Consider the following 20,079-nt stretch of genomic DNA (forward strand, 5'->3'; position numbering starts at 1 on the left):
TCAGGCTTACCGTCCTGCCTGGGTTTGGCTGAGACCGAGACCTAGTAAAACGGGGATTTCTGGCCCGTGATCTGGCTCATTGCAGAAGGGAAGGCCCAGAAATATTAAGGAAGAGGTGCAGAGCCAACGGGGGACTGGCCCAAGTCCTGGGACCTGCGGAAGCAGCGGCTGAGACATGACAGGGTTCCAAGGCCACCAGGCCACACAGAGTTCCGTAACGGCAGAGCTGGAGGGGCCTTGGAGTCCAAGGCCAAGAGCAATGTGGTCACGGCAGTCATTCTGCTGCTCCCCGGGAGCCTCTGCATACCTGCGTGCATTCATTCACTCACTCACTCACTCATTCACTCACACATTCATTCATTCGTTCTTCCATTCACTCAACAAGTACGTATTCAGTGTCCATGAGGTGCGAGGCCCTGAGCAGGGCACTGGGACCCAGAGATGACTCAGGTGGCTGCTGTCCCTGCCCAGTCCTGTGTTTGAGTGGAGCTACCTCCAGGTACCCTCTGTCACCCCATCTCTGAGCAGGCAGAGGAGGGTTATGGGTATGGGGCTGTCCCTGGTTAGGTGCTGGGGACGAGGGCCAGGGCCACCCCCTCGAGGAGGCAGATGATGGAATGTGTAAGGGGATGGACTGAGGAGTCAGGCTGCCTGGGATGGAGTCCCAGCTGTGAGAGGTTGGGCCTATTGCCTCCCTTCTCTGAGCCGCGGTTTCCCCACCTGTAAAATGGGTGTGAAGGCAGCCGCACACAGAGTGGATGTGAAGGCCCCATGTGATGAGTCAGGTGCCCAGATGGAGCCCGGGAAGTATCGGGACAGGCGCCTGTTAGCTCCTGTCACCATCATCGTCACTGTCGTTATTGCTGGGCTCAGGCTGCCCTTTGGGCCTTTCTCGGCCCCGAGGACGTTCCCTCTGTGTCCTGACCTGTGACTCCAGCGGGGTGAGCGTCCCTGAGGGAGACCAGCTGCTTCCTGAAGGTGCCTTTGCTGAGACATCTCCCTTCGTCTGGCGTGAGAGCCGGTCCTGGGCCCAGACGGATAGGCTGTCACTCGGGGCTGGCGTGTGCATGTGAGTGTGCACGTGTGTGCCAGGACGTGTGCGGGCTTACCCAGAGCCGCTGCAGGGCACGGAGGGGACCGGGGTCAGCCCTGCCCCGAGCTCACAGTGACTGCATTTAAAATCCTAAGGTTGTGGCTCGGGAGGGCTGGGAGGAGCCCTTGAGCTCTGGCCTCTTGTGGTGCACTCGGGGAAACTGAGGCTCAGCTCGTTAGAGCCTGTTGGAGCCTGTCCGGTGCCCTTTTTGATAGACAAACATCTTATTAAATTTTGCCACAGTTTATCGTTTTGTCCTGGAGTCAGGCCTTGGGGGGTTTCTGGAGGAGGGGTCAGAGTGATGTGGCCCTCAGGGCTCAGACCCCACCCCCCACCCCAGGCAGCCATGACTGTGCTCTGTGCTAGAAAAGCACAGGGTAGACAGTTCACCAGTGTGCCCACGGGGCAGAGCCCCCACTCCCTTGTTTTCACGTGTGGTCCCAGCATCCCCAGCTGCTCCCCGCCTGCTCACCAACCCCTCCCCCCACCCCCCAAGAGGTCACAGCCCCACCCCAGCCACAGTAGTTCAGCCACACACACGCACTACTCACCTCTGGCCACTGGGGGGCGCCAGAAGCCTTGCAGTTTGTGGTTCTGGTGTCTGGGCCAGGGGGTCAGCATCCCTTGTGGAGGCCCGGCCACCGTGTGGTCACTCACCATCCTAGACCCCAGTCCTGATCCCAGAGCCCGTCGGAAACTCTGGGAAGCCGAGAGGGCGCCAGGGTTGGGGAAGGAGGCCAGGATCAGTGAGCGGAGTTCAAGCCCTGCTTGGCCCGTCACCCTTCGGGTGGCTTTGCACAACCTCTCAGCTGTCTGGGTCTCTGCTGTCACGTCAGTCAGGGCGAGTCCACACCTGCTTCTGCACACTGCTGTTTTGTAGCAAATGACACCCGACAAGAGCTAGCGGGCAACTGCAGGCTTTCTGGCCGCATCGCTTGGGCCAGTTATTTAAATTCTCTGTGTCCGTTTTCTCGGCGTAAAACCGGGATAAGAATAGCGCCTTCCACACCGGCTTGCCAGGAGTTCAGGAAACGACTCACGAGCAGAGCGCCTGGCAGGTCAAAGCTGTCAGTGTTCCTGACTGGGTGCCACCCCCGTGCTGTGTTCTGCGTGTCTCCTCTGATTCTGCGACGTGCAGGCGCGCCTGTCACGCCCATTTTACAGATGAGGCTCCGAGAGGTGAAGTCCCCTGTCCAAGGTCTTGCAGAAGGTTGGGGGCTGCGGCCAGGGTTCTGGCCCAGCCTACTCCCCGTGTGTTCATGTTCATGGGCTGGAAAGACCCTATGCCCCACCTCCTAGCTGACCCGGGAGTCTGCCAGCTGTCAGTGGGACAGAAGGGCGAGAGGAGACCCTGCTTTACGGGTGGGGGAGGGGTAGAGGAAGAGGGAAAGCTGGGGGTCGGGGGTGGTAGGGCATCTGGTCTGTCCTCCGAGGGCTCCTCCCGATGCACCCAAGCGGCGACTTCCACCGGGTGCCCCGGTGGCCCCCCCAGCCCTGCAGACAGCTGTGCCCCGTCATGCCCCGCCCTGGCCCCCAGCAGCTGGCTCGGAGGGATGGGCTATGACAGGGACCCGGTGGGGGGGCTGTCAGGGCGGCCGGGCACTGGCACGCCAGCAGCAGCCTCTGCCCTCTTCCCAGGCCCCAGCCACTGCCGCCTGTCTCCATAGTGTGCCCCAGATTCCCTCTCAACGCCCCCCACTTCTCACCCGGTATGCTGGCAAGACAGGGTGGCCCCGGGGGTTCCGTGTGGCCTTGAGTGTGACCTCAGAGAAACGCCTGTCTCACACACCCGGGGATATTCCAGGCATGTTCTCGGGTCGGCCGAGCACCCCTGGGGTGGGCAGGGGAGAATCGTGTCCAGAGCCGGGTCAGGTCTCTTGTTCTGTTCCGTCTCCAGGGGTGGTGGACTGTGGACTAATTGCCCCTCAGGCTTCCTCTTCTGTACCCGGAGGTGGAGGCATCTCTGGAGGAGGAAGGTCATCAGAGCTCTTGGTACAGGTGACAGAGTGTCCTGGAGACAGCAAGGTCTCAGAGATGGCAAGAGTCGGCCAGAAACGTGTAGAAAAAGTCCTCGGAGACCACGTTGGTGGTTGCCCCATTTTACAGATAGGGAAACTGAGGCCCTGAGATGGGGGGAGAGATGGGTCAAGGCACTTCCCACCATGCTGTGCGGCCTTCTTGGCAGGACTGTGCGGATGCTGCCGATGCTGGGAAACCTCCTGGGATTTCTTCCCCTGTGCCGAATTTTCCCCTTTATCTCGAAGTCCTCAAGGCCCGCTGTGCGTGCCCGGTCACTCGTGCCTGTCACCTTGTATGGGGACTGCTGATCAACCGGCCCCTTGGCTTCTCCAGCCAGCAGGGGGGTTCTTTGAGGGCAGGGTCTGCGCTCTTGCCAGGGCGCAGCACGTGGCCTGGCACCGAGTTGGCGCTCACCAAGTGTGCGTGGGATGAACAGAAGAGAGAGGGAAAGGGAGAGAGGGAGGCAATGAAAGCGGGAAAGATAAAGGAGGGGAGCAGGAGGGCGAACTGGGGGGTTCAGCCCCCAGAGGGGGTGGGGCACAACGGAGGCAGGTACGAACAGCCCCGACCCTCTGGAGGAGGGAGAAGGGCCACAGAGAGGGTCGAGCAGGTGCTCCCTCTGCGGAGGGTTCCCATCCGTTCCCAAGGGTTGAGGAGTGCCCCTCCCCGCTCCTGACCTGCTTTTTTCCTCTCCCTGCAGGTGGTGTCCCCTGGGACCTGGAGAGCCCTCCCGTGTGCCTGACTGTGGGGCCAGGACCTGTCCGCACCCTGCTGAGCCTGGAGGATGCCGTGTGGGCCAGCTGTGGGCCTCGGGTCACTGTGTTAGATGCCACTAGCTTGCAGACTCAGGTACTGGCCCTACCTGTGGCTCGAGGCCGCCGGCCCGCGGGCCGTCTTGCTGGGCAGAGCCCTGCAGACCCTTCTCATGGTTCCAGCTGTGTCTCAGGGATCAGTGAGGGTTTGCTGAGAAGCAGAGGGGCCCCCAAATCGCTGCCGGGCCCTGCCCTCTGCCCCGGCATCATCCCTGGATGATGGGCTGCCTGGAGGGGAAGGGTCACGACCACTGGGCTGAGCCGTGATCTCCTGCTGCCTGTGGGGCTGGAACTGGGGTCCTTGCCTTGCACTGTACCCAGGGCCTGGCTGTGCTGAGGGGAGGCCAGTGTGGATGCAGCTGTCCTGGGGGCTGGGCTCTTTAAATAGTGTGGACCTGGAGGCTGCTGGGTGCTCCCTGCTCCGTTGTGGGCGGAGCACGGCCTGCGCCTTGGCCCCTGGGATGAGGGCCTCCACGCGGGGCCTCCGTCTGGACTCAGCCTGGGCCCGTGCCTGTCGCCGCCCAACAGCATTGCCCACCCCGTCTCTCCACACCCCGGGGCCCATCCTGGGTGGCAGGCGTGAGACTTGGGTGTGGCTCCACAGTGGTATTTCGGTGACGTTTGCCATCATTTGATTTGTCTGGATTATCAGCGTGGAATGAGGCCTTGATGACCGGGCCCAGAAGAGAGGTCTGGGTTCAGGCTCAGGGTCGGAACAGACCGATGCCCTGGGCGAGCTTCTGTGAGGGGGGACCATTACCGTTTGCTCGCCTGGTCAGTCATCTCTACAGACCGGCTGTAAATTGGCTACTCGACAGGCAGGCGAGAGCACTACAGGAGTCTTGCCGTCGTAAGATCAAGGTGATGGGAGCCGGGTCAGGGGGGGAGACTGAGGCCCAGGGAGCTGTGGGCGAATAGAACCAGAGGGTTGAGGCTTTGAGTTCTAATTGTCCTTTAGAGGAGAAGGGGGTTGGGGGCTGAAGGTGACTCCTGGGCTCCGCTCTGGGGACAGAGCCTGAGGACCTGTGACCTCACTGGTGCAGCTGGGCCTGGCCAGGGGCAGGGTGGACGCAGGGGGAGGGACACTCCAGGGAGGGGCCAGGGAGGCGTGAGCAGGAAGGAGTCTGCTACCTCCCGCTCTGGATTTCTTGTTCTTTTTCCTTTTCCTGGGGGGAAAGCCAGAGCGGGGAGGGGAGCCCTGAGCCGTTGTAGCCACAGGCCCCCTTCCCAGCGCCTGATTTGCTCTGGGGGCTTGTCTGCACTTGCTCCAAGGGCCTCTTACCTCCTCCCCCTTCTGAGAGGAAGGAGAGCAGGGAGACTTGGCTCCCCAGGGCCTTCGGGGTCCCCTAAACTCCTGGGTCTCAAGCCCCCAGGCAGGAGGAAGGATGAGGCCCGTCTTGGACCCTTTGGCTCACCTCCTGCAGCCCCTCCCCCAGTGTCCCTGCACTGTCCTCACAGCAGGCCCGGGTGCCGCCTCTGCTCTCCCCTGCTCGAACCCTGTGCAGGTTCTGACTCTCGGAGGAGAGTGGTGAGGGGCCCTCGGCCGGCAGCTGAGCACTGGGGCCTGGTTGAGGGCAGCTGGGGAAGGGAGGAGGGGTCCCAGTCTTGCACATGGTGGCCTCCAGACTGATGGGGGAGACACAGCCCCTCCCTTGAGGGCCTCCAGTCTGATGGGGGAAGGCCCAGCCCTGCCCTTGAGGGCCTCCAGTCCGATGGGGGAGACACAACCTTGTTCTCTACGTGGGAAAAGTGAGCCCAGAGATATGAAGAAGCCAAGAGCAGAGAGAGGATGAGATGAGAAGGTGTAGGCTCTTCGAGTCCCCTGTTGGCCAGAGGACCTGCTCCTGATGCCAACAGGGGAAATGGGGCAGGGGTGGGAGAGAGGAGGCAGCTGAGGACATTGGGAGGCAGGATGTGAACGAAGAGGTGTTTCAGAAGAAGAATTGTCTGAGGAAGGTCCTGAGGACCCAGAAAGCACAGGCCTGTGGCGGGGGGCGGGGGGGGTCAGTGGCTGTTGGTTGCTGGGGAGAAGGTGTGAGCAGTGGGGCCTGAGCGGCACAGCAGAACATATCTCTTCCCCTCCCCTCTCCACCCCCCTCCCCCGGGCCCTGAGACTTCCTGGAGAGGGAATGGGGGCCATCACCAAAGGCAGTGGCCCCATCTTTGTCCTGGCCACACCCCCCGCCCCGCACGCCGGGTTCTCTGGGCGTCCCAAGCCCTTGGAGGTGTGCAGCTGGCCGGCCAGCTGGGTGGCCCTGCTCTGTTCTGCCAAGCTGTGCACCCTTGGACCAGGCACTGAGCCTTCCTGGGCCTCAGTCGCTTCATCCGTAAAGTGAGATGTTAACAGTACTTCTAGAGGGTCGAGTGAGAACATTTATGGAAAACGGTTATTTCACCCCGGGGCCTGGCACACAGCAGGTGTTCAGTGAGCATGAGTCATCCCCGTAATCAGGTCCCTAACCTAAATCCTCGTTACGGCTTATTTGGAGAATCCAGCTCCCTTTGGGTCGGTGTCACACGTGTCCGCACCCCGGGCGCGCCATCGTCTTGGGTCACTGGCAGGGGCCTCGCCTCCTGCCGACGGCGGTCCTGGGAGGGTGGGACGGTTGGACGGAGGGCAGGACACGGGTGAGGCCGGGCCCCGGCCATCTCTCACCCGATCTTGCTGCCCACCAGCCGCAGCACAGTCCTACCGAGGCCTGGGAGCCCCGCTCTGGCCCGACCGGCCCTGGGGCCATGCGGCCACCGTGCTGCAGCTCAAGGCCGTGATGATTCAAGATTAGTTCTGGATCAGCTGCTCAAGAAGGGATCAATATGGCCTTTCATCTGCTTTGCACGCCACGGGGGGTGTCGGGGGGGCGTCGGGTGCAGGAGGCTGGACGGAAGAAGGGGTGGCGGGTCAGAGGGAGCACGCGCCCCCTCTGCGGCCAGGGAGACCGGAAAGCTCGCGCGCTGTGCCATGCGGTCCCCACAACCCTCCAGCGATGAGGTGATCGCCGTGCATTTTTAATAAAGCTGCACTCTGCTGCCGCTTGGAATAGAGGAAGCCTGCCCACCTCAGCACCGGGGCTCTGGAAGCAAGCTCCGTCCGGCCGCAGCTAGTGAGGCTCTCGTTGGTGCCCAGCACACGGTCAGCCAGGCCTGGGGGAGCAGCCTGGAGACCCGGCTGCCGTCCGGGCTGCCGTGCTCTCGCACAGCCGCCCAGGGCCCGGCGCGCGCCTCTGCCCCAGGCCTGAGAAAACCCTCGATGGGGATTTGAGATACAACTGCTCGGTGCTCCAAGCCAGAAGGCCCCGGAGTGCGTTGGTGTGGTGAGCGGGGTTCTGCAGCGTTGGCTGCAGGTGTGGTGAGCGGGGTTCTGGGCCAGATGTGAAGACACAGTGAGTTAACGTCGGCCTCGCGTCGACTCTGAGAGGCTTTGCCTGGTTTTCTCCCACCCCCAGGAAATAATAATAACCGAAACATCGTGAGTACTTGGTGGGGATCAGGTATGGGTTTTAAGTATTTTGCATGAATTAACTTGTTTAACCCTCAAGTCACCCTATGAGATGAGCATTGTTATTGTTCCCACTTCACGGATGAGGAAACAGAGGCACAGAGAGGTTAAGTGACTTGCCCAAGGTCACACAGCTAGAAGGAGGAGGAGTTGGGTTCCGAGCACAGGCATCTGACTTCTGAGTCTGCTCTTGACCTCTGTGTTGGCCGCCTGGGTAGATGGAAGGCTGTCTCCTTTGGGCTGCATTTGTCCCCTGCAGTTTCTGTCCTGTTACACGTAGCTCCTGGGAACTGTCATTCGTTCCTATACTTGCTTTCTCCGCCAACTCGTCTCCCAGGCTAAGGATTGCTGCCTGTTCATTTTCATTTCCCCGGTGTCCAGCTTACATAGCAGTGATCTGAGTAAATAGTCATGGTGGACGGACAGGGGGGTGTCCTGATTTCCAGGCCCTCTGTGTGGGGTGCTGCAGGGATCGACGGACCCGAGTAGCACCTGCTCTCAGCTTGCAGGGAGCTCAGAGTCCAGTGTGGGGAGCAGACCTGGGGTAGTCAGTATCAACCCAGGGTGGGGAGACCGGGAGGGGGCAGGCCCAGGCCCAGCGGGAACCCAAGGGAGCCACGAGGGGTGCCAGATGCAGCCAGAGGAGGGACAGGAGCAGGCGAGGTTCCTGGAGGTCAGGACCCCCGAGCCGGGCCAGGCAGGCGCGTGTCTGTGATGAGGGCAGGAAGGGAGGAGGCGGGGATGATGCTGGAGCAGGGGAGGCACCGTGAGCCGGGCCGCAGTCAGCCCGATGGTGCGCAGACACAGTTCGGAGGGCTCCCCGGGACCAGGCCCCTGAGCTGCGCCCCCGCCCCCTGCAGCCGTCTCCATTTAGGCCCGCTTGCGCCCCGTCAGCCGCCCCTGACCTCACTGAGCCTGTCCCCCGCGGGGCCAGTGCCCATAGTCTGTCTCTCGGCTTGACGCTCGTCCACCAACTGCTTGTTCAGCTCCTTGATCCCAGCGGGACAGCAGCGAGGCCTGTTAAATAATCATGTAGCTCACCAGGGCCTGTGTCAACACCGCGTCCTCCTGTTCATTATCTAGATCGGCACCTTCAAAGTCTAATCCAGTCGTATGGACTTCATTTTAACCGATTGCTGGAGGGGAAGCCGGCTGTGGGATGATTGTTGCATCTTAATTAAAAAAAAAAACAAAACCAACAAAAAAAACCTTACTGGGGACAGGTTGCCCGGAGAGTGCTGGGACACGGGGCGGGTTGTGTCCGTGTTTGGGGACCGGGCCTGGCGCCTGTCCCGCAGGGCTGTTGAGAGGGTTAATGGGGGCAGCGTCGCTCTCATTAGACCCTGGCTCCCCCATTCCCACCCGCGGAGAAGCCTGTCTGGACCACCTCCCCTCCTCCACGTGCACTGGGTCATACCCCTGTGACCCGCTGCCGTGACACCAGGCCATTCTCTCTCGTAGCACTGGCCACGGCCGCGTGTTGATGTTTTGGGGACAGTTACCAGATTAACCAGACCGAGGCTGAGTGAGGGCAGGAGCACGCCCGGTTGGCTCCCACTGCAGAGCTGGTGCTGAGACCAGGTGGACGCATAGCAGGTGCTCAGCGAAGGGCCGTGAAGGCCTTGGGCACGCCCCTTCGGGGAATGGGCTCGGAGTGTGGCAGGCCCGCTCAGCGAGGAGGGCAGATTTGGCCAGGGGATGTGCGGAACAGGGGGTGTGACGTTAGCCTGCTTCAGAGCTCAGCACCGAGCCCATGAAAGGTGCTTCCCACCTCGCACTGGCTCCCGAACTTCCTGCGGCTGCCACGCCCCCCTGGCACCCAGGCGCTGGCCTCCGATACAGGCACCGATGCTTTTTGTCGCCAAGCATGCCCGAGAAGAAACTTCTCTGGATTCCTGGACACCGACAGCCCCCAGATGTCCCCCTGCCCACCCCCGCATACACCCACCTTCCCCACCCTTAATTTTCACGTTTAGTGCCCAAACTTAGTTTGCATGTATTAGCTGTTGTAAATCTATCATAACAGTGTGATGTGGTATGAATAATGCATCCCTGGGCTGTATTAGTTTTCTGTCTCCCGTCTTATTTATGACACGAAACAGGTGGGAATTTGCAAAAGCGAAGTCTAGGCGCAGGGTTTCCTGGGTAATGGTATGCAAATTAGCATGAGGGCGGAAAGATTCACCCAGTCCTTGGGGTGCTGGGGGCCCCCTGCGCGTGCGGGGCAGGGCTCATGTCACTGCATTGAGTCCTCTCTGTTCCACGGTTTTGTCTTAGTTTTTTAAGTGCGCGCATCATTATTATTGTCGGCCTGTTATTTATTTTTTAAATTAAAAATTGGCTGGTGAAACTTGAGACACTGATTTTCTAAAGACCAGAGACTTCCCAGGAGGCTCAGACAGTAACAACGATAGTGAGCGTTTTCCAACAGTAGGAAGAATGGAGGTTAGACTTTTAGAAGAACTTCCTTTCAGGGAGCTTGTGAAGGGTAGGGGGTGGGGGTGGGTTTGGGGATCCTGCGGGCCCCCCCCCCTCCTGGGGGATGTGTCGAGGGGTCAGGCATAGCTCAGGGCTGACCCTGCTCCGGGCATCGGGGGGTTGCGAGGAGGGATCTCCAGTGACGTCCTACGGGCCTGGGGATGGTTGAGGGGCAGGGCTCCAGGCCCCCTCTCCCCTCACCGGGAAGAGCTCAGGTCTTTCTTGTATCCCATAGGTGGTCCCCCCCTGTCCTAGAAGATTTAGGTTGGTAAAGGACTTCATGGTTTAAAAACAAGTTGTTTGGCTGAACCCAAGAAGCTGTCGGCTCAGGGAGCAGGTTCTGTGAAGCCATGGAAGAGAGGAGGGAGGTGGTGAGGGGAAGACAGAAGAGGTTATTACGGAGAGAACAGATGGGGGCTGCGGGTGAGGGAGGGGACAGATGATGGCGGCAGGTGGCAGTCCTCTGTCTCTGAGCCCCTGCCCCCCGCCCCCAGCGTCTCTGGCTGTCAGTCTGTCCTCCTGTCTATCTGGCTCTCCCATGTGCCCCCCACACCCCCTCTGCGGTTACCCTCCGCTCTGAGCCCTGTAGGACAGACATCACTGGACCAGCTGCCCAGCCCCCCAGAACCTGGCAAAGATACACAGAGCTGCGGACGGACCCCTGAATGCCGGGCCCCAGGCTGGGCCTTGATGCAGTGGAGGCTGGGAGCCTAAGCCCAGAACCAGACTCCGGGTGTAATCACAGATTGAGTGAGATCACACAGGAAGGGGTTCAGGCCAGTGCCTCGCACATTCAAATGGTCATCTCAAGCCTGGCAGCCGGCTGGGGGAGGGTGTGCTGGGCTGGAAGCTCCAAGGAGGCCGTCCTGCTTCCGTGTCTGGGTGAGCTCGCATCGCGGTCCATGTGGGCTGGGGAGCTGAGCTGACTGGCTTCAGCCCTGGGTTCTGCCGCTGAGTGCCTGTAAAATGGGGATAATTACAGAACAGAGCCCAGGACCTGCGGCTCAATGTATGTGAAACACCAAGTGTCACAGCTGTTGTACGGTGACAGGAAGGGCTTGGTCAGGACTTCTCGGGACACCCGGTGAGGTGACGTGCCTGGATTGGCATCACTCAGGCTCAGTCAGGTGGGGCCCGCAGGGAAGCAAAGCAGAGAAGGCAGAGCGACCGTAGCGGGCACCTGGAACTGTTTCTGAGGCCAGGCTGCTGGAGGATCTTTCCCGAACAAAGCTCCCATCACACCTGATCCAGAACTGCCTCTTTCCCGCCTCTCCCAGCCCTCGGGCGCAGGGCTGGGCACTGACTGGCACTTCGGTCCCTGCACTGGGCCACCCTGCTCTTGTGCAGCTGCTCCTTTGGCGTGGGTGCGGTGGTGGGGGTGGGGCCGTGGGGTGGACGCTCATTGAAACTCCCTTGTCCCAGTGGCTGTTCCAAGGCCTTTGCCAGTCGCGACTCCTGGAATCTTTACAGCAGCCCTATGTGGCATTCGCCTTATCACCCCAAAGTCGGGGAGGTAGAGGCAGGAAGTCGGGGAGCTGCCCCTGACAGTCTGGCCCGGAGCCCATGACCTCACTGCCTCTTCTGAGCAGGAAGCGGCTGATGAAAGTGTCACACAGAAGGTGAGCCAGGCACACTGAGCTCAGCCTGGCTATTTCCAGGCAGGTCACGCCCCCTCCGAGCCTCAGTTCCCCTGTCTGCCCAGATGCTCAGTGGTCCTACCCCTTGGAGGGGGTTGCGGGGACTCCGTGAGCTGAGCTGAGCTGCGGTGAGCGGGGCCCAGACGTGCTCGGGTGCTGTGGGTGCTGTAGGTGCGTGTCCTGTGTCTGCCCTGTCTTGCTGGGGCCCCCGTGGTGGCTGGGGCAGAGGCAGACCGCAGGCTCAGCCAGGGCACTGCTTGCACAGGGCAGGGCAGGGCTGGGGCACGTGCTAGGGCCAGACTCCCTCTGAAGGTGCTGGGTGGCCCCGGGTGGCCCACAGCCCGGCGTCCCCCCTCAGGTGGAGAGGAACCGCCTGCCGCCTCACGTAACCCAAGACAACAGAAGGAAATTAAATAGGAACTAACGAGGGGATTCTGGGTGGCCCACGCTCAGAGGTGCTTTTCATATTCCACTCCCTCCAGAGTAGCCGCTGCACCAATGGATTTTAGTTTAGTTTTTAGAGGCACGGGCAAAGGTGGTTTGCAGACTAAGCAGTTGACCGTCTTTCTGGAAAAAATGCACCAGGGATGCCAAGTCTTTCACAGTTGATTCCAAAACGGGTTGTTGAAAGTTCGGGACAGGCTGGCAGTCTTGGAGCTGTGTGGGGACCTCCACCCGTCCGTCCCTCCCTTTTCGGTTCCCGGGGTGGCCCTGAGCTGGAAGAGCCCAGCACCAGGTCAGGTCTCTCGTTAGCCAGACACGACCTCACCCCCGGTTTAGAGATGAGTCGGCTGAGCCCGAGGGGTGCTGACCGACTTGCTGGTGAGAGGGGGAAGCGGGTGTCACGTCCTGGGCCCCCCTGAGAAATGCGCCAGAAGGACCCCTCTGCTTCTGGCACGTGATCCCTTGGCCGTGAGCAGGTGGGACTCTGGAGGAGGTGTGTGGAGGCACAACGGTGTCTGTGCATGGCCGGGAGACCAGGTGTGGCCTGTGGGGTCCCTCTGGGGTGACCAACCGTCCCAGCTTGCCCAGGACAGGGCGCTGGACTTCTGGTGCTACAGAGGTACCTCCCCAGGCAGACCGGGGCGGTTGGTCACCCTGAGCTGGAATCCTGGCCACCACCTCCTCCCCCCCCCCCCCCCCGTTTCCTGTGCCGTGACTTTGTGAGTGTCATTCAGCCTCTCTGTTTTCTCAGCTGTGACGCGTTGATAAGAATAAGACAGATAAAGAAAGGGACGGGAGTCGTCATGCCGATTGCCTTTAAACCACAGACGGTGCCTTGCCCAGAGCAGCGGATCAGAGCGGGACCCCTGCGTCTCCGTTCCCGGCCCAGCCCCAGGCTGGTGGAGTGACCCCACACCATTGATTTCTCGAAGCCTCCGTGTCCTGCCTGTTAGATGGGGACGGCAGGGAGGGGCCCTCATCCCAGGTGGCTGGGGCGTTACGCGGAGGCAGGGTTGGCCAAGGAGCTGGCGAGTGCTCCGTGGGTGATCTCTGGAGGGGCCCATGACTGTGCCTGCCGGGCAGCCCGCCCTGGGGACCAAGCAGGGGGTGGGGAGGAGGGCCCCGCGTATGCCTCCATTCTGCTGGGTCGTTCGGTCAGAGATGTCTGGGGGTGAGTCCCGAGCTTGGAGTCCAGCTGCTCCCCTGCCCCTGCCCCTGCCCCGTGGGGTCACCTATGCTCATGTTCCCCTTTCCGGGTGGTCCCTCTTCTCTCGTAAAGGTCTCTGCAAGGATGCAGTCCTACAGCACGGGAAGGGCCTGGCACACAGTAGGTGCCCACGGGCCGTAGCTGCGCCAGCCTTCTGCCATTTCCTCGGCAGCCCCCGGCCAGCCCCGACCACCCTCGCACTCCCATCTCAGCTCTAATGACTTTGAGTGCTGAGCTGCTCACCCTGGCGATTTATAGAAACCAAGCACAGAAACGGCACCTGGAGGCACATAAATATTGTAGGATGGAGGCTGGGCTGTGTCAGCACTATTTGGAGCAGTGTCAGTCACCTGAAACCCTCTGTGTGCACCCCTGCCGTGGGGCGAGGGGAGGTGGGCCGCCGTGGGCCGGTGAGGCCACCTGGTTTCTTCCCAGCTCCCTGACCAGCTCCTCACGGAGGCCCGCCCTGCCCTCCCCGTGGAGCCTTCCGGGACCCCAGACGGCGGCTTCTCCTCCAGGCTCCGTTGACAGGCGTGCGAGGAGAGCCAGTTACCTGGACAGAGATGAGCTAGAAGCCTGGGCTCCGACCCGGGCCCTTCCCTCTGGCTGCCAGCTTTTTTTTTTTTTTTTTTTTTTAAATAAATTCCCCCTCTCCCCAAACTTTTTATTTATTTTTAACATTTTTAATGTTTATTTTTTATATTTGAGAGAGAGAGACCAAAACAGAGCATGAGAAGGAAAGGGGCAGACACACACACACACACACATACACACACACACACACACACACACACACACACACACAGAATATGAAGCAGGCTCCAGGCTCCGAGCTGTCAGCACAGAGCCCGACGCGGGGCTTGAACTCACGAACTGTGAGATCATGCCCGGGGTCGAAGTCGGTGCTTAACCACCTGAGCCACCCAGGCGTCGCCCCCTCCCCCCCCCCCAAACTTTTTACTTTTAAAATTTCAACAGTAAAGTTGAAAAAATAGTACAAAACCACGCAAATATTCTTTAGCTAGTTAACCAACCGTTATCATTTTGCTATACTTCTTTCCCTACTTTATACGTACGCTCCCTTTTTTGGCTAAACCATTTAAAAGTCCGTTGCAGACATCATGAGGCTTAAGCCCTCAAGAGCAAAGGGCGGTGTGGCTCTCCTGCGTAACTTCTACAGCGTTATCGTGCCCGGGAATTTAACGTCAGCAGAGTGGCATTTCCCAGCTGTGCCCAAGTATCTTTCATAGCTTCTCTCCCGACCCCTCCAGCTGGGATTGAACCTTGCTTTTGTTTTTCAGGCCTCTTTAGTCTCCTTTTAATCTAGAATAATCTCTCTGCCATATTTATTTATTTTTTTGGTCTCCATGATCCTGACTTTTTTGAGAAATCCAAGTCAGGGTCTCATAAAACATTCACACCCAGGAATTGCTTGGTGTTCCCCCAGATGGGCTTGGGGTGTTCGGCCAGATCCTGTGTGGGGAAGCTGTGCACTTCTCGCTGCGTCACACGAGGGGGCAGGACACGCAGGCTGGCCCGTCCTCATCCTCTGTCACTCGGTGAAGGCGGGGTCCTTCAGGTGTCCCCATCCTAAAGGGACTGGTTTCCCTGTGTAATTAATTCCTTGGTCACCTGCAGGTGATTCTTCCAGAATGTGTGAACATCCTGTTCCTCAGCAAACTTTCATCCTGAACTTTCATTATTTAAAGAGGGGTTTCCTTACCCGGACTCAGCCCTCCCCCCTTCCTGTACGACCTCTACATGTTTATAGATTCTTTTTTATGTTGATTTTGAGAGAGAACGTGCACAAGCATAAGCACGGGACGGGCAGAGAGAGAGAGAGAGAATGCCGAGGCTCTCTGATGTCAGCACAGAGCCCGATGCAGGATTTGATCTCATGAACCTTGAGATCGTGACCTGAGCTGAGATCAAGAGTCGGATGCCTAACCGACTGAGCCGCTCATGTGCCCCTAGATTCTTTTTTAAACCCAGTGTACTGTAATCCAAGACCATCATTATTATTTTTGATACTCAAATTGTCTCCGATGTGGCCACCAGGAGCTGTTTGTGTTGGCTCCTGGGTCCTTTGGGCACCTTCCCCGTCATTCGTTGGGCACTTCCTTGCTTTTCTGCATCGGGACTTTTAAGTTCCCCTGTTATCTCCCCTGCCCTGATCAGCCATTTCTCTGGGGTGCCTAGGCTGGTTCCCTTTTGTGGGGAACGGTGTCTGGAAATCGAGACCTGGTGTGCCCTCCACTGCTGGGGGTCATTGCTCCAGACCCTTTCGGTGCACAGGGCCAGGGCTCATACGGACAGCTCCGATTCAGATCCCAGATGACGGACCTCCACCCCCCAACATCAGTGAGCTTCAGCCACACCACAGTTTCCGGATCGCTCTGCCTGTCCCACCACCCACACCAAGCCTACTGGGTAAAGTTCAGGATTTCTTTGCAGATCTTTTTGTCCTTAAGGACCTGGGGTGTATGGTCAGAGTGCTGAGTTCCCAAGCCACTGGAATGGATTCTTTTCTATGTGGCTGTGACCATGTTCCAAGAAAACTTAATTTCCCCAAACAGGTGGCAGGCTGGTATAGTCTGAGGGCCACTGTTTGCAGACCACTGGGCCAGAATTATCGTCCCAACAGAGCGGTTCCTGGTTCAGGATAAGCAGCTGGCAAATCGCCATGCCTGGACCATGGGGGTCAAGTGGGCAGGAGGCACGGAGCCCCCCAGAGCTCAGAGGCAGGGGCATGGCTGTGCTCATGGCAGCTGGGCAGGGGGCCTTCTTCAAAGACAAGGGGGATAGAGTCCTCTTAGAGAGAAGGTGCCCCCACCCCAACTCCTGGGCTCCAAGACCAGCTAGGGATAGAGGAGGGGTCCAGAGGTGACAAGTGGGATGCCAGCACCGAGCCCAACGGGCAACAAGGGCCGGGCCTCCCCGCCACCTGCCCCCACCCAGGGGTAGTGGGACCCATGCTGCGGGATGCCACCTAGTCCGCCTGTGTGCCCAGGAGGCCCGGCCAGGACTCCCAGGACTTGGCTCCATGGCGGGCTCCTGGAGTGGGGAGGGGTCTCGGGGAGCCCGGGGATCACCGAGGGGTGAGGGGCTGGGCCTCCGTGTCGTTGGTCGTACATCCTGCCCTTTCCCCCACCCGCCCGACCGCTGGGCTTGGCGGGTTGGCGCAGGCCTTGTGTAAAGTCGTTCGGGCCTGGGGGCAGACTTGTCACGCCTCTGGAGAAATGAGCCTGGATTTCCACTGCTGACTTCTCTCTTAATTGGATTCTGACAACAGCATGCGGAGCTGAGTGCCTGCAGACTCAGGTATGGCTTTCCACAGCCCTAGGCCTCTCGGTTCCAGTACAGCCTGGCTTTCTGGGAGGCAGGAAACGCTTCTGGCCCTTTCTCAGGAGCTGGGCAGGAGCCCTGCTGCACACAGGGGCGAGCATGCCCACGCTTTCCTGTGCAGCACACGTGTGTGTGTGCGCTCGTGTGCAAATGGGTGCGTGCTGTTTTTGGAAAAAAGACTGCAGCCAGAGCCTGTTGGGGGCCCGTCCCACCCTGCTGCCCCGTCCGTCCATCTGTCTGCTCGTTGGCGGTGGGCACTGTGGGCAGTCGGGTCCAGCCTCAGCGGCTTGGCTGTGATGGGGGTCGGTGAGTCCTCGGCTGGCCCTTCCCAGCAAGGCCCCTCGGGAGGTGTCCTGTTGAACCTGGTGTTGTGCCCGGGGCTGGGCCTTCTGGAACATTGTCTGTTCAGGACAGCAGGCTGCTCGGGGTTTCTCTGAAGGAGAGAAGGAGTACTGAAAGCCAGCATTTGGGGGTGAGGGCCAGAGGGATCAAAGATCCTCCTCTCCCCTTGCACGGCGTGGACTGGGCCTGGCTCTGAAGTTTCTACTGCCTCTTCAGCTTCTGCTCTCCGAGTGCCCCCAGTCAGGGGCGAGCTGTGCCATAGAACCGTGCCCCTCGAGGGCAGCCTGGCACACGGGGAAAGGAGGACGATGCTCTGCCTCTCTCCTCCCCTAACCTGGGGCTCTGGAGTTTCCTGTACCCACACCCCCAACCCGTTAGGCCACCCTCAGCCCTGTGCAGAGCGCAGCCGCCGGGGGCTGGCTCGGAAAAGCAATTTTGTTGGCCTTCTCACAGGCTTGCCCTCCCTGGCTTGGCTCCCCTCCACCATTAGCTTCCTTATCTCAACAGGGAAAACGCTTGAAGGTCTTGGTGATCGGAGCTGGGTGGAGTCGGGGCTGCGGCCAGAGAAACCGAGCAGCGTTAGCGCCACGTTCACTGGCGAAGCAAACGTCCTTCGGGGCTAAACCTGACCCTGTCACTTCCCAGCCCAGCCCCTCCCGCACCTAACCGGATGGCGGTGGCCCCGGGGTGATCCGGCGCCTGCCCCCCTCTCCCCTCCATCTAACCACGGGCTGCACCCTGACACGCACACTCATTCCTGAGGGGCCTCCCCACTCCCCACCCCGGCCCTGCTCCCTGGGACAAAATGCACCTGTTCTGTTTCTAATCGCCAGGAACTTCCCTCGGGCTCCAATCTGTCTGCTCTGCGATTTCTTTTTCCTTTTCTTAAATTCAAACCCAAAGTCAGAGTTAGAGACCCTCAACATAGTAAGTGCCTGACATCCCATAACTGTTTTTATTCCGTAAGTTTCAGGAGCACAGCTTTATATTTTGGCATTGTGCGCGCTACAAAGTCGCCTCACCCTCCGTCACCATATGGTTGACCTCTCACACATTTTGCCCGTCCCCGACCCCCCTTTCCCTCTGGTAACCGCTCATCTGTTCTCAGCATCTGTGAGTTTGGTTTTGTTTCATTTCATTTGTTTTGGTGTTGGTTTTTCAGATTCCACATATGAGTGAAATTCTGCAGGATGGCTTTCCCTGTCTGACTTATTTCACTTAACATAATACCTTCTAGGTCCATCCATGTTGTTGCAAATGGCATATTTCATTCTTTTGATGGCTGAGTAGCAAATAGTCCATTGTGTAAATACACCACATCTTCTTTATCCATTCATCTCCCGATGGACACTTAAGGCTGTTACCATGTTCTTGGCTATTGTAAATACAACTTTAGTGAGCATAGTGAGCATGGTATCTTTTTGAATTAGTGTTTTTGTATTCTTTGGATACATACCCAGAAATAGGTCATATGATATTTTTATTCTTAATTTTTCAAGGAAGCTCCATCCTGTTTTCTGCGGTGGTGACACCAGTGTGCATTCCCACCAACAGTGCACGAGGGCTCTTTTGTCTGAACATCCTCACCAACACTGTTGTTCCTTGTGTTTTTTGCTGGGGGCCATTCTGATGGGTGTGAGGTGAGGCCTCATTGTGGTTTTGATTTGCATTTCCCTGATAATTGGTGACCTTGAGAATCTTCTCCATGTGTCTGTTGGCCATCTGTAGGTCTTCTTTGGAGACTTGTCTATTCAGGTCCTCTGCCATTTTTAAATTGGGTTGTTTGGGGCTTTTGTTGTTGAGTTGTATGGGTTCTATTTATGCAGGTTTACTTCTAGGCTCTCAGTTCTGTCCCATTGACCTGGGTCTGTTTTTGTACCGATGCAAAAACAATACTGTTTTGATTATTATAGCTTTGTAGTATAGTTTGAAATCAGAGAGTATGATACCTCCATGGACATTAAACATTTTTTGAAAGCTTATTTAGACAGAGAGGCGGTGGGGGAGGGACAGAGAGAGAGGGAGAGAGAATTCCAAGCAGGCTCCGTGCTGCCAATGCAGAGCCCGATGTGGGGCTTGAACCTACAAACCATGAGATCATGACCTGAGCTGAAACCAGGAGTCGGATGCTTAACTGACCGAGCCACCCAGGCACCCTGGAATGGACATTTTTATAATATTAATTCTTCCCATCCATGAGCATGGAGTATCTTTCCATTTATTCGTGTCTTCTTCAGTTTATTTAATTAATGTCTTAGAGTTTTCAATGTACGGGTCTTTCCCCTCCTTGGCTAAATTTATCCCTAGGTATTTTATTCTTTTTGGTAACAATTGGAAATGGAGTTGTTGTCCTATCCTCTCTTTCTGATGAGCTGTGATTAGTGTACAGAAATGCCACAGATGTCTGTATATTGATTTTTTATTCTTGCAACTTTACTAGATTCATTTATTAGGTGTAATGGGTTTTGGGTGGAGTCTTTAAGGTTTCCTACATACAATATCGTGTCATCTGCAAACAGTGACAGTTTTACTTCTTCCTTTCTGATTTGGATGCCATTTATTTCTTTTCTTGCCTCATCACTGTGGCTAGGATTTCTAGTACTATGTCGAATAACAGTGGTGAGAGTGGACATCCTTCTCTTGTTCCTGCTCTTAGAGGAAAAGCTTTTAGCTTTTCTCCATTGAGGATGCTATCAGCTGTAGGACTGTCACATATAGGTTGAGGTACATTCCCTTGTACCCACCTTGTTTTGAGAGTTTTTCAACGTCATAAATGGATGTTGCATTTTGCCAAATGCTTCTTCTGCATCTATTGAGAGGATCATATGATTTTGATCTTTCATGTTGCTAATGTGCTGTATCACATGAATTGATTGGCAGATGTTGAACATCCTTGTATGCCTGGAGTAAATTCTACCTGGTCATGGTGTATGGCCCTTTTAATGTACTGTCGGATTCAGCTTGCTAATGTTTTGTTGAGGATTTTTGCATCTACGTTCATCAAGGGCATTGGCCTGTAATTTTCTTTCTTTGTGTGGTGTCCACGTCTGGTGGGGTGATGCTGACCTTGTAAAATATGTTTGGATGCTTTCCTCCCTTTAAGTGTTTGGAGGAATTTGGGAAAGGTAGGTATTAAATCTTCTTTGAATGTTGGTAGAACTCACCAGGGAAGGCTCCTGGTCCTGGACTTTTGTTTGTTGGGAGGT

The 20,079-nt window shown here is 57.8% G+C and overlaps 1 protein-coding gene across 12 annotated transcripts in view; it reads left to right on the forward strand.

The window, feature by feature from the left end:
- Positions 1–20,079, forward strand: part of ARHGEF10L (Rho guanine nucleotide exchange factor 10 like) — a 160,412-nt gene that overhangs the window by 126,633 nt on the left and 13,700 nt on the right. For all 12 annotated transcript variants that reach the window (XM_086715822.1, XM_086715821.1, XM_086715825.1 and 9 more), the window contains one exon: positions 3,813–3,961. In XM_086715822.1, the coding sequence (XP_086571948.1) occupies positions 3,813–3,961 (149 nt within the window). The remainder of the gene's footprint in view (positions 1–3,812; positions 3,962–20,079) is intronic.

This window comes from Puma concolor, chromosome C1 (genome assembly GCF_028749965.1).
Source record: "Puma concolor isolate L17-30 chromosome C1, mPumCon1.1.hap2, whole genome shotgun sequence".
In the NCBI taxonomy this organism is placed as follows: Eukaryota; Metazoa; Chordata; class Mammalia; order Carnivora; family Felidae; genus Puma; species Puma concolor.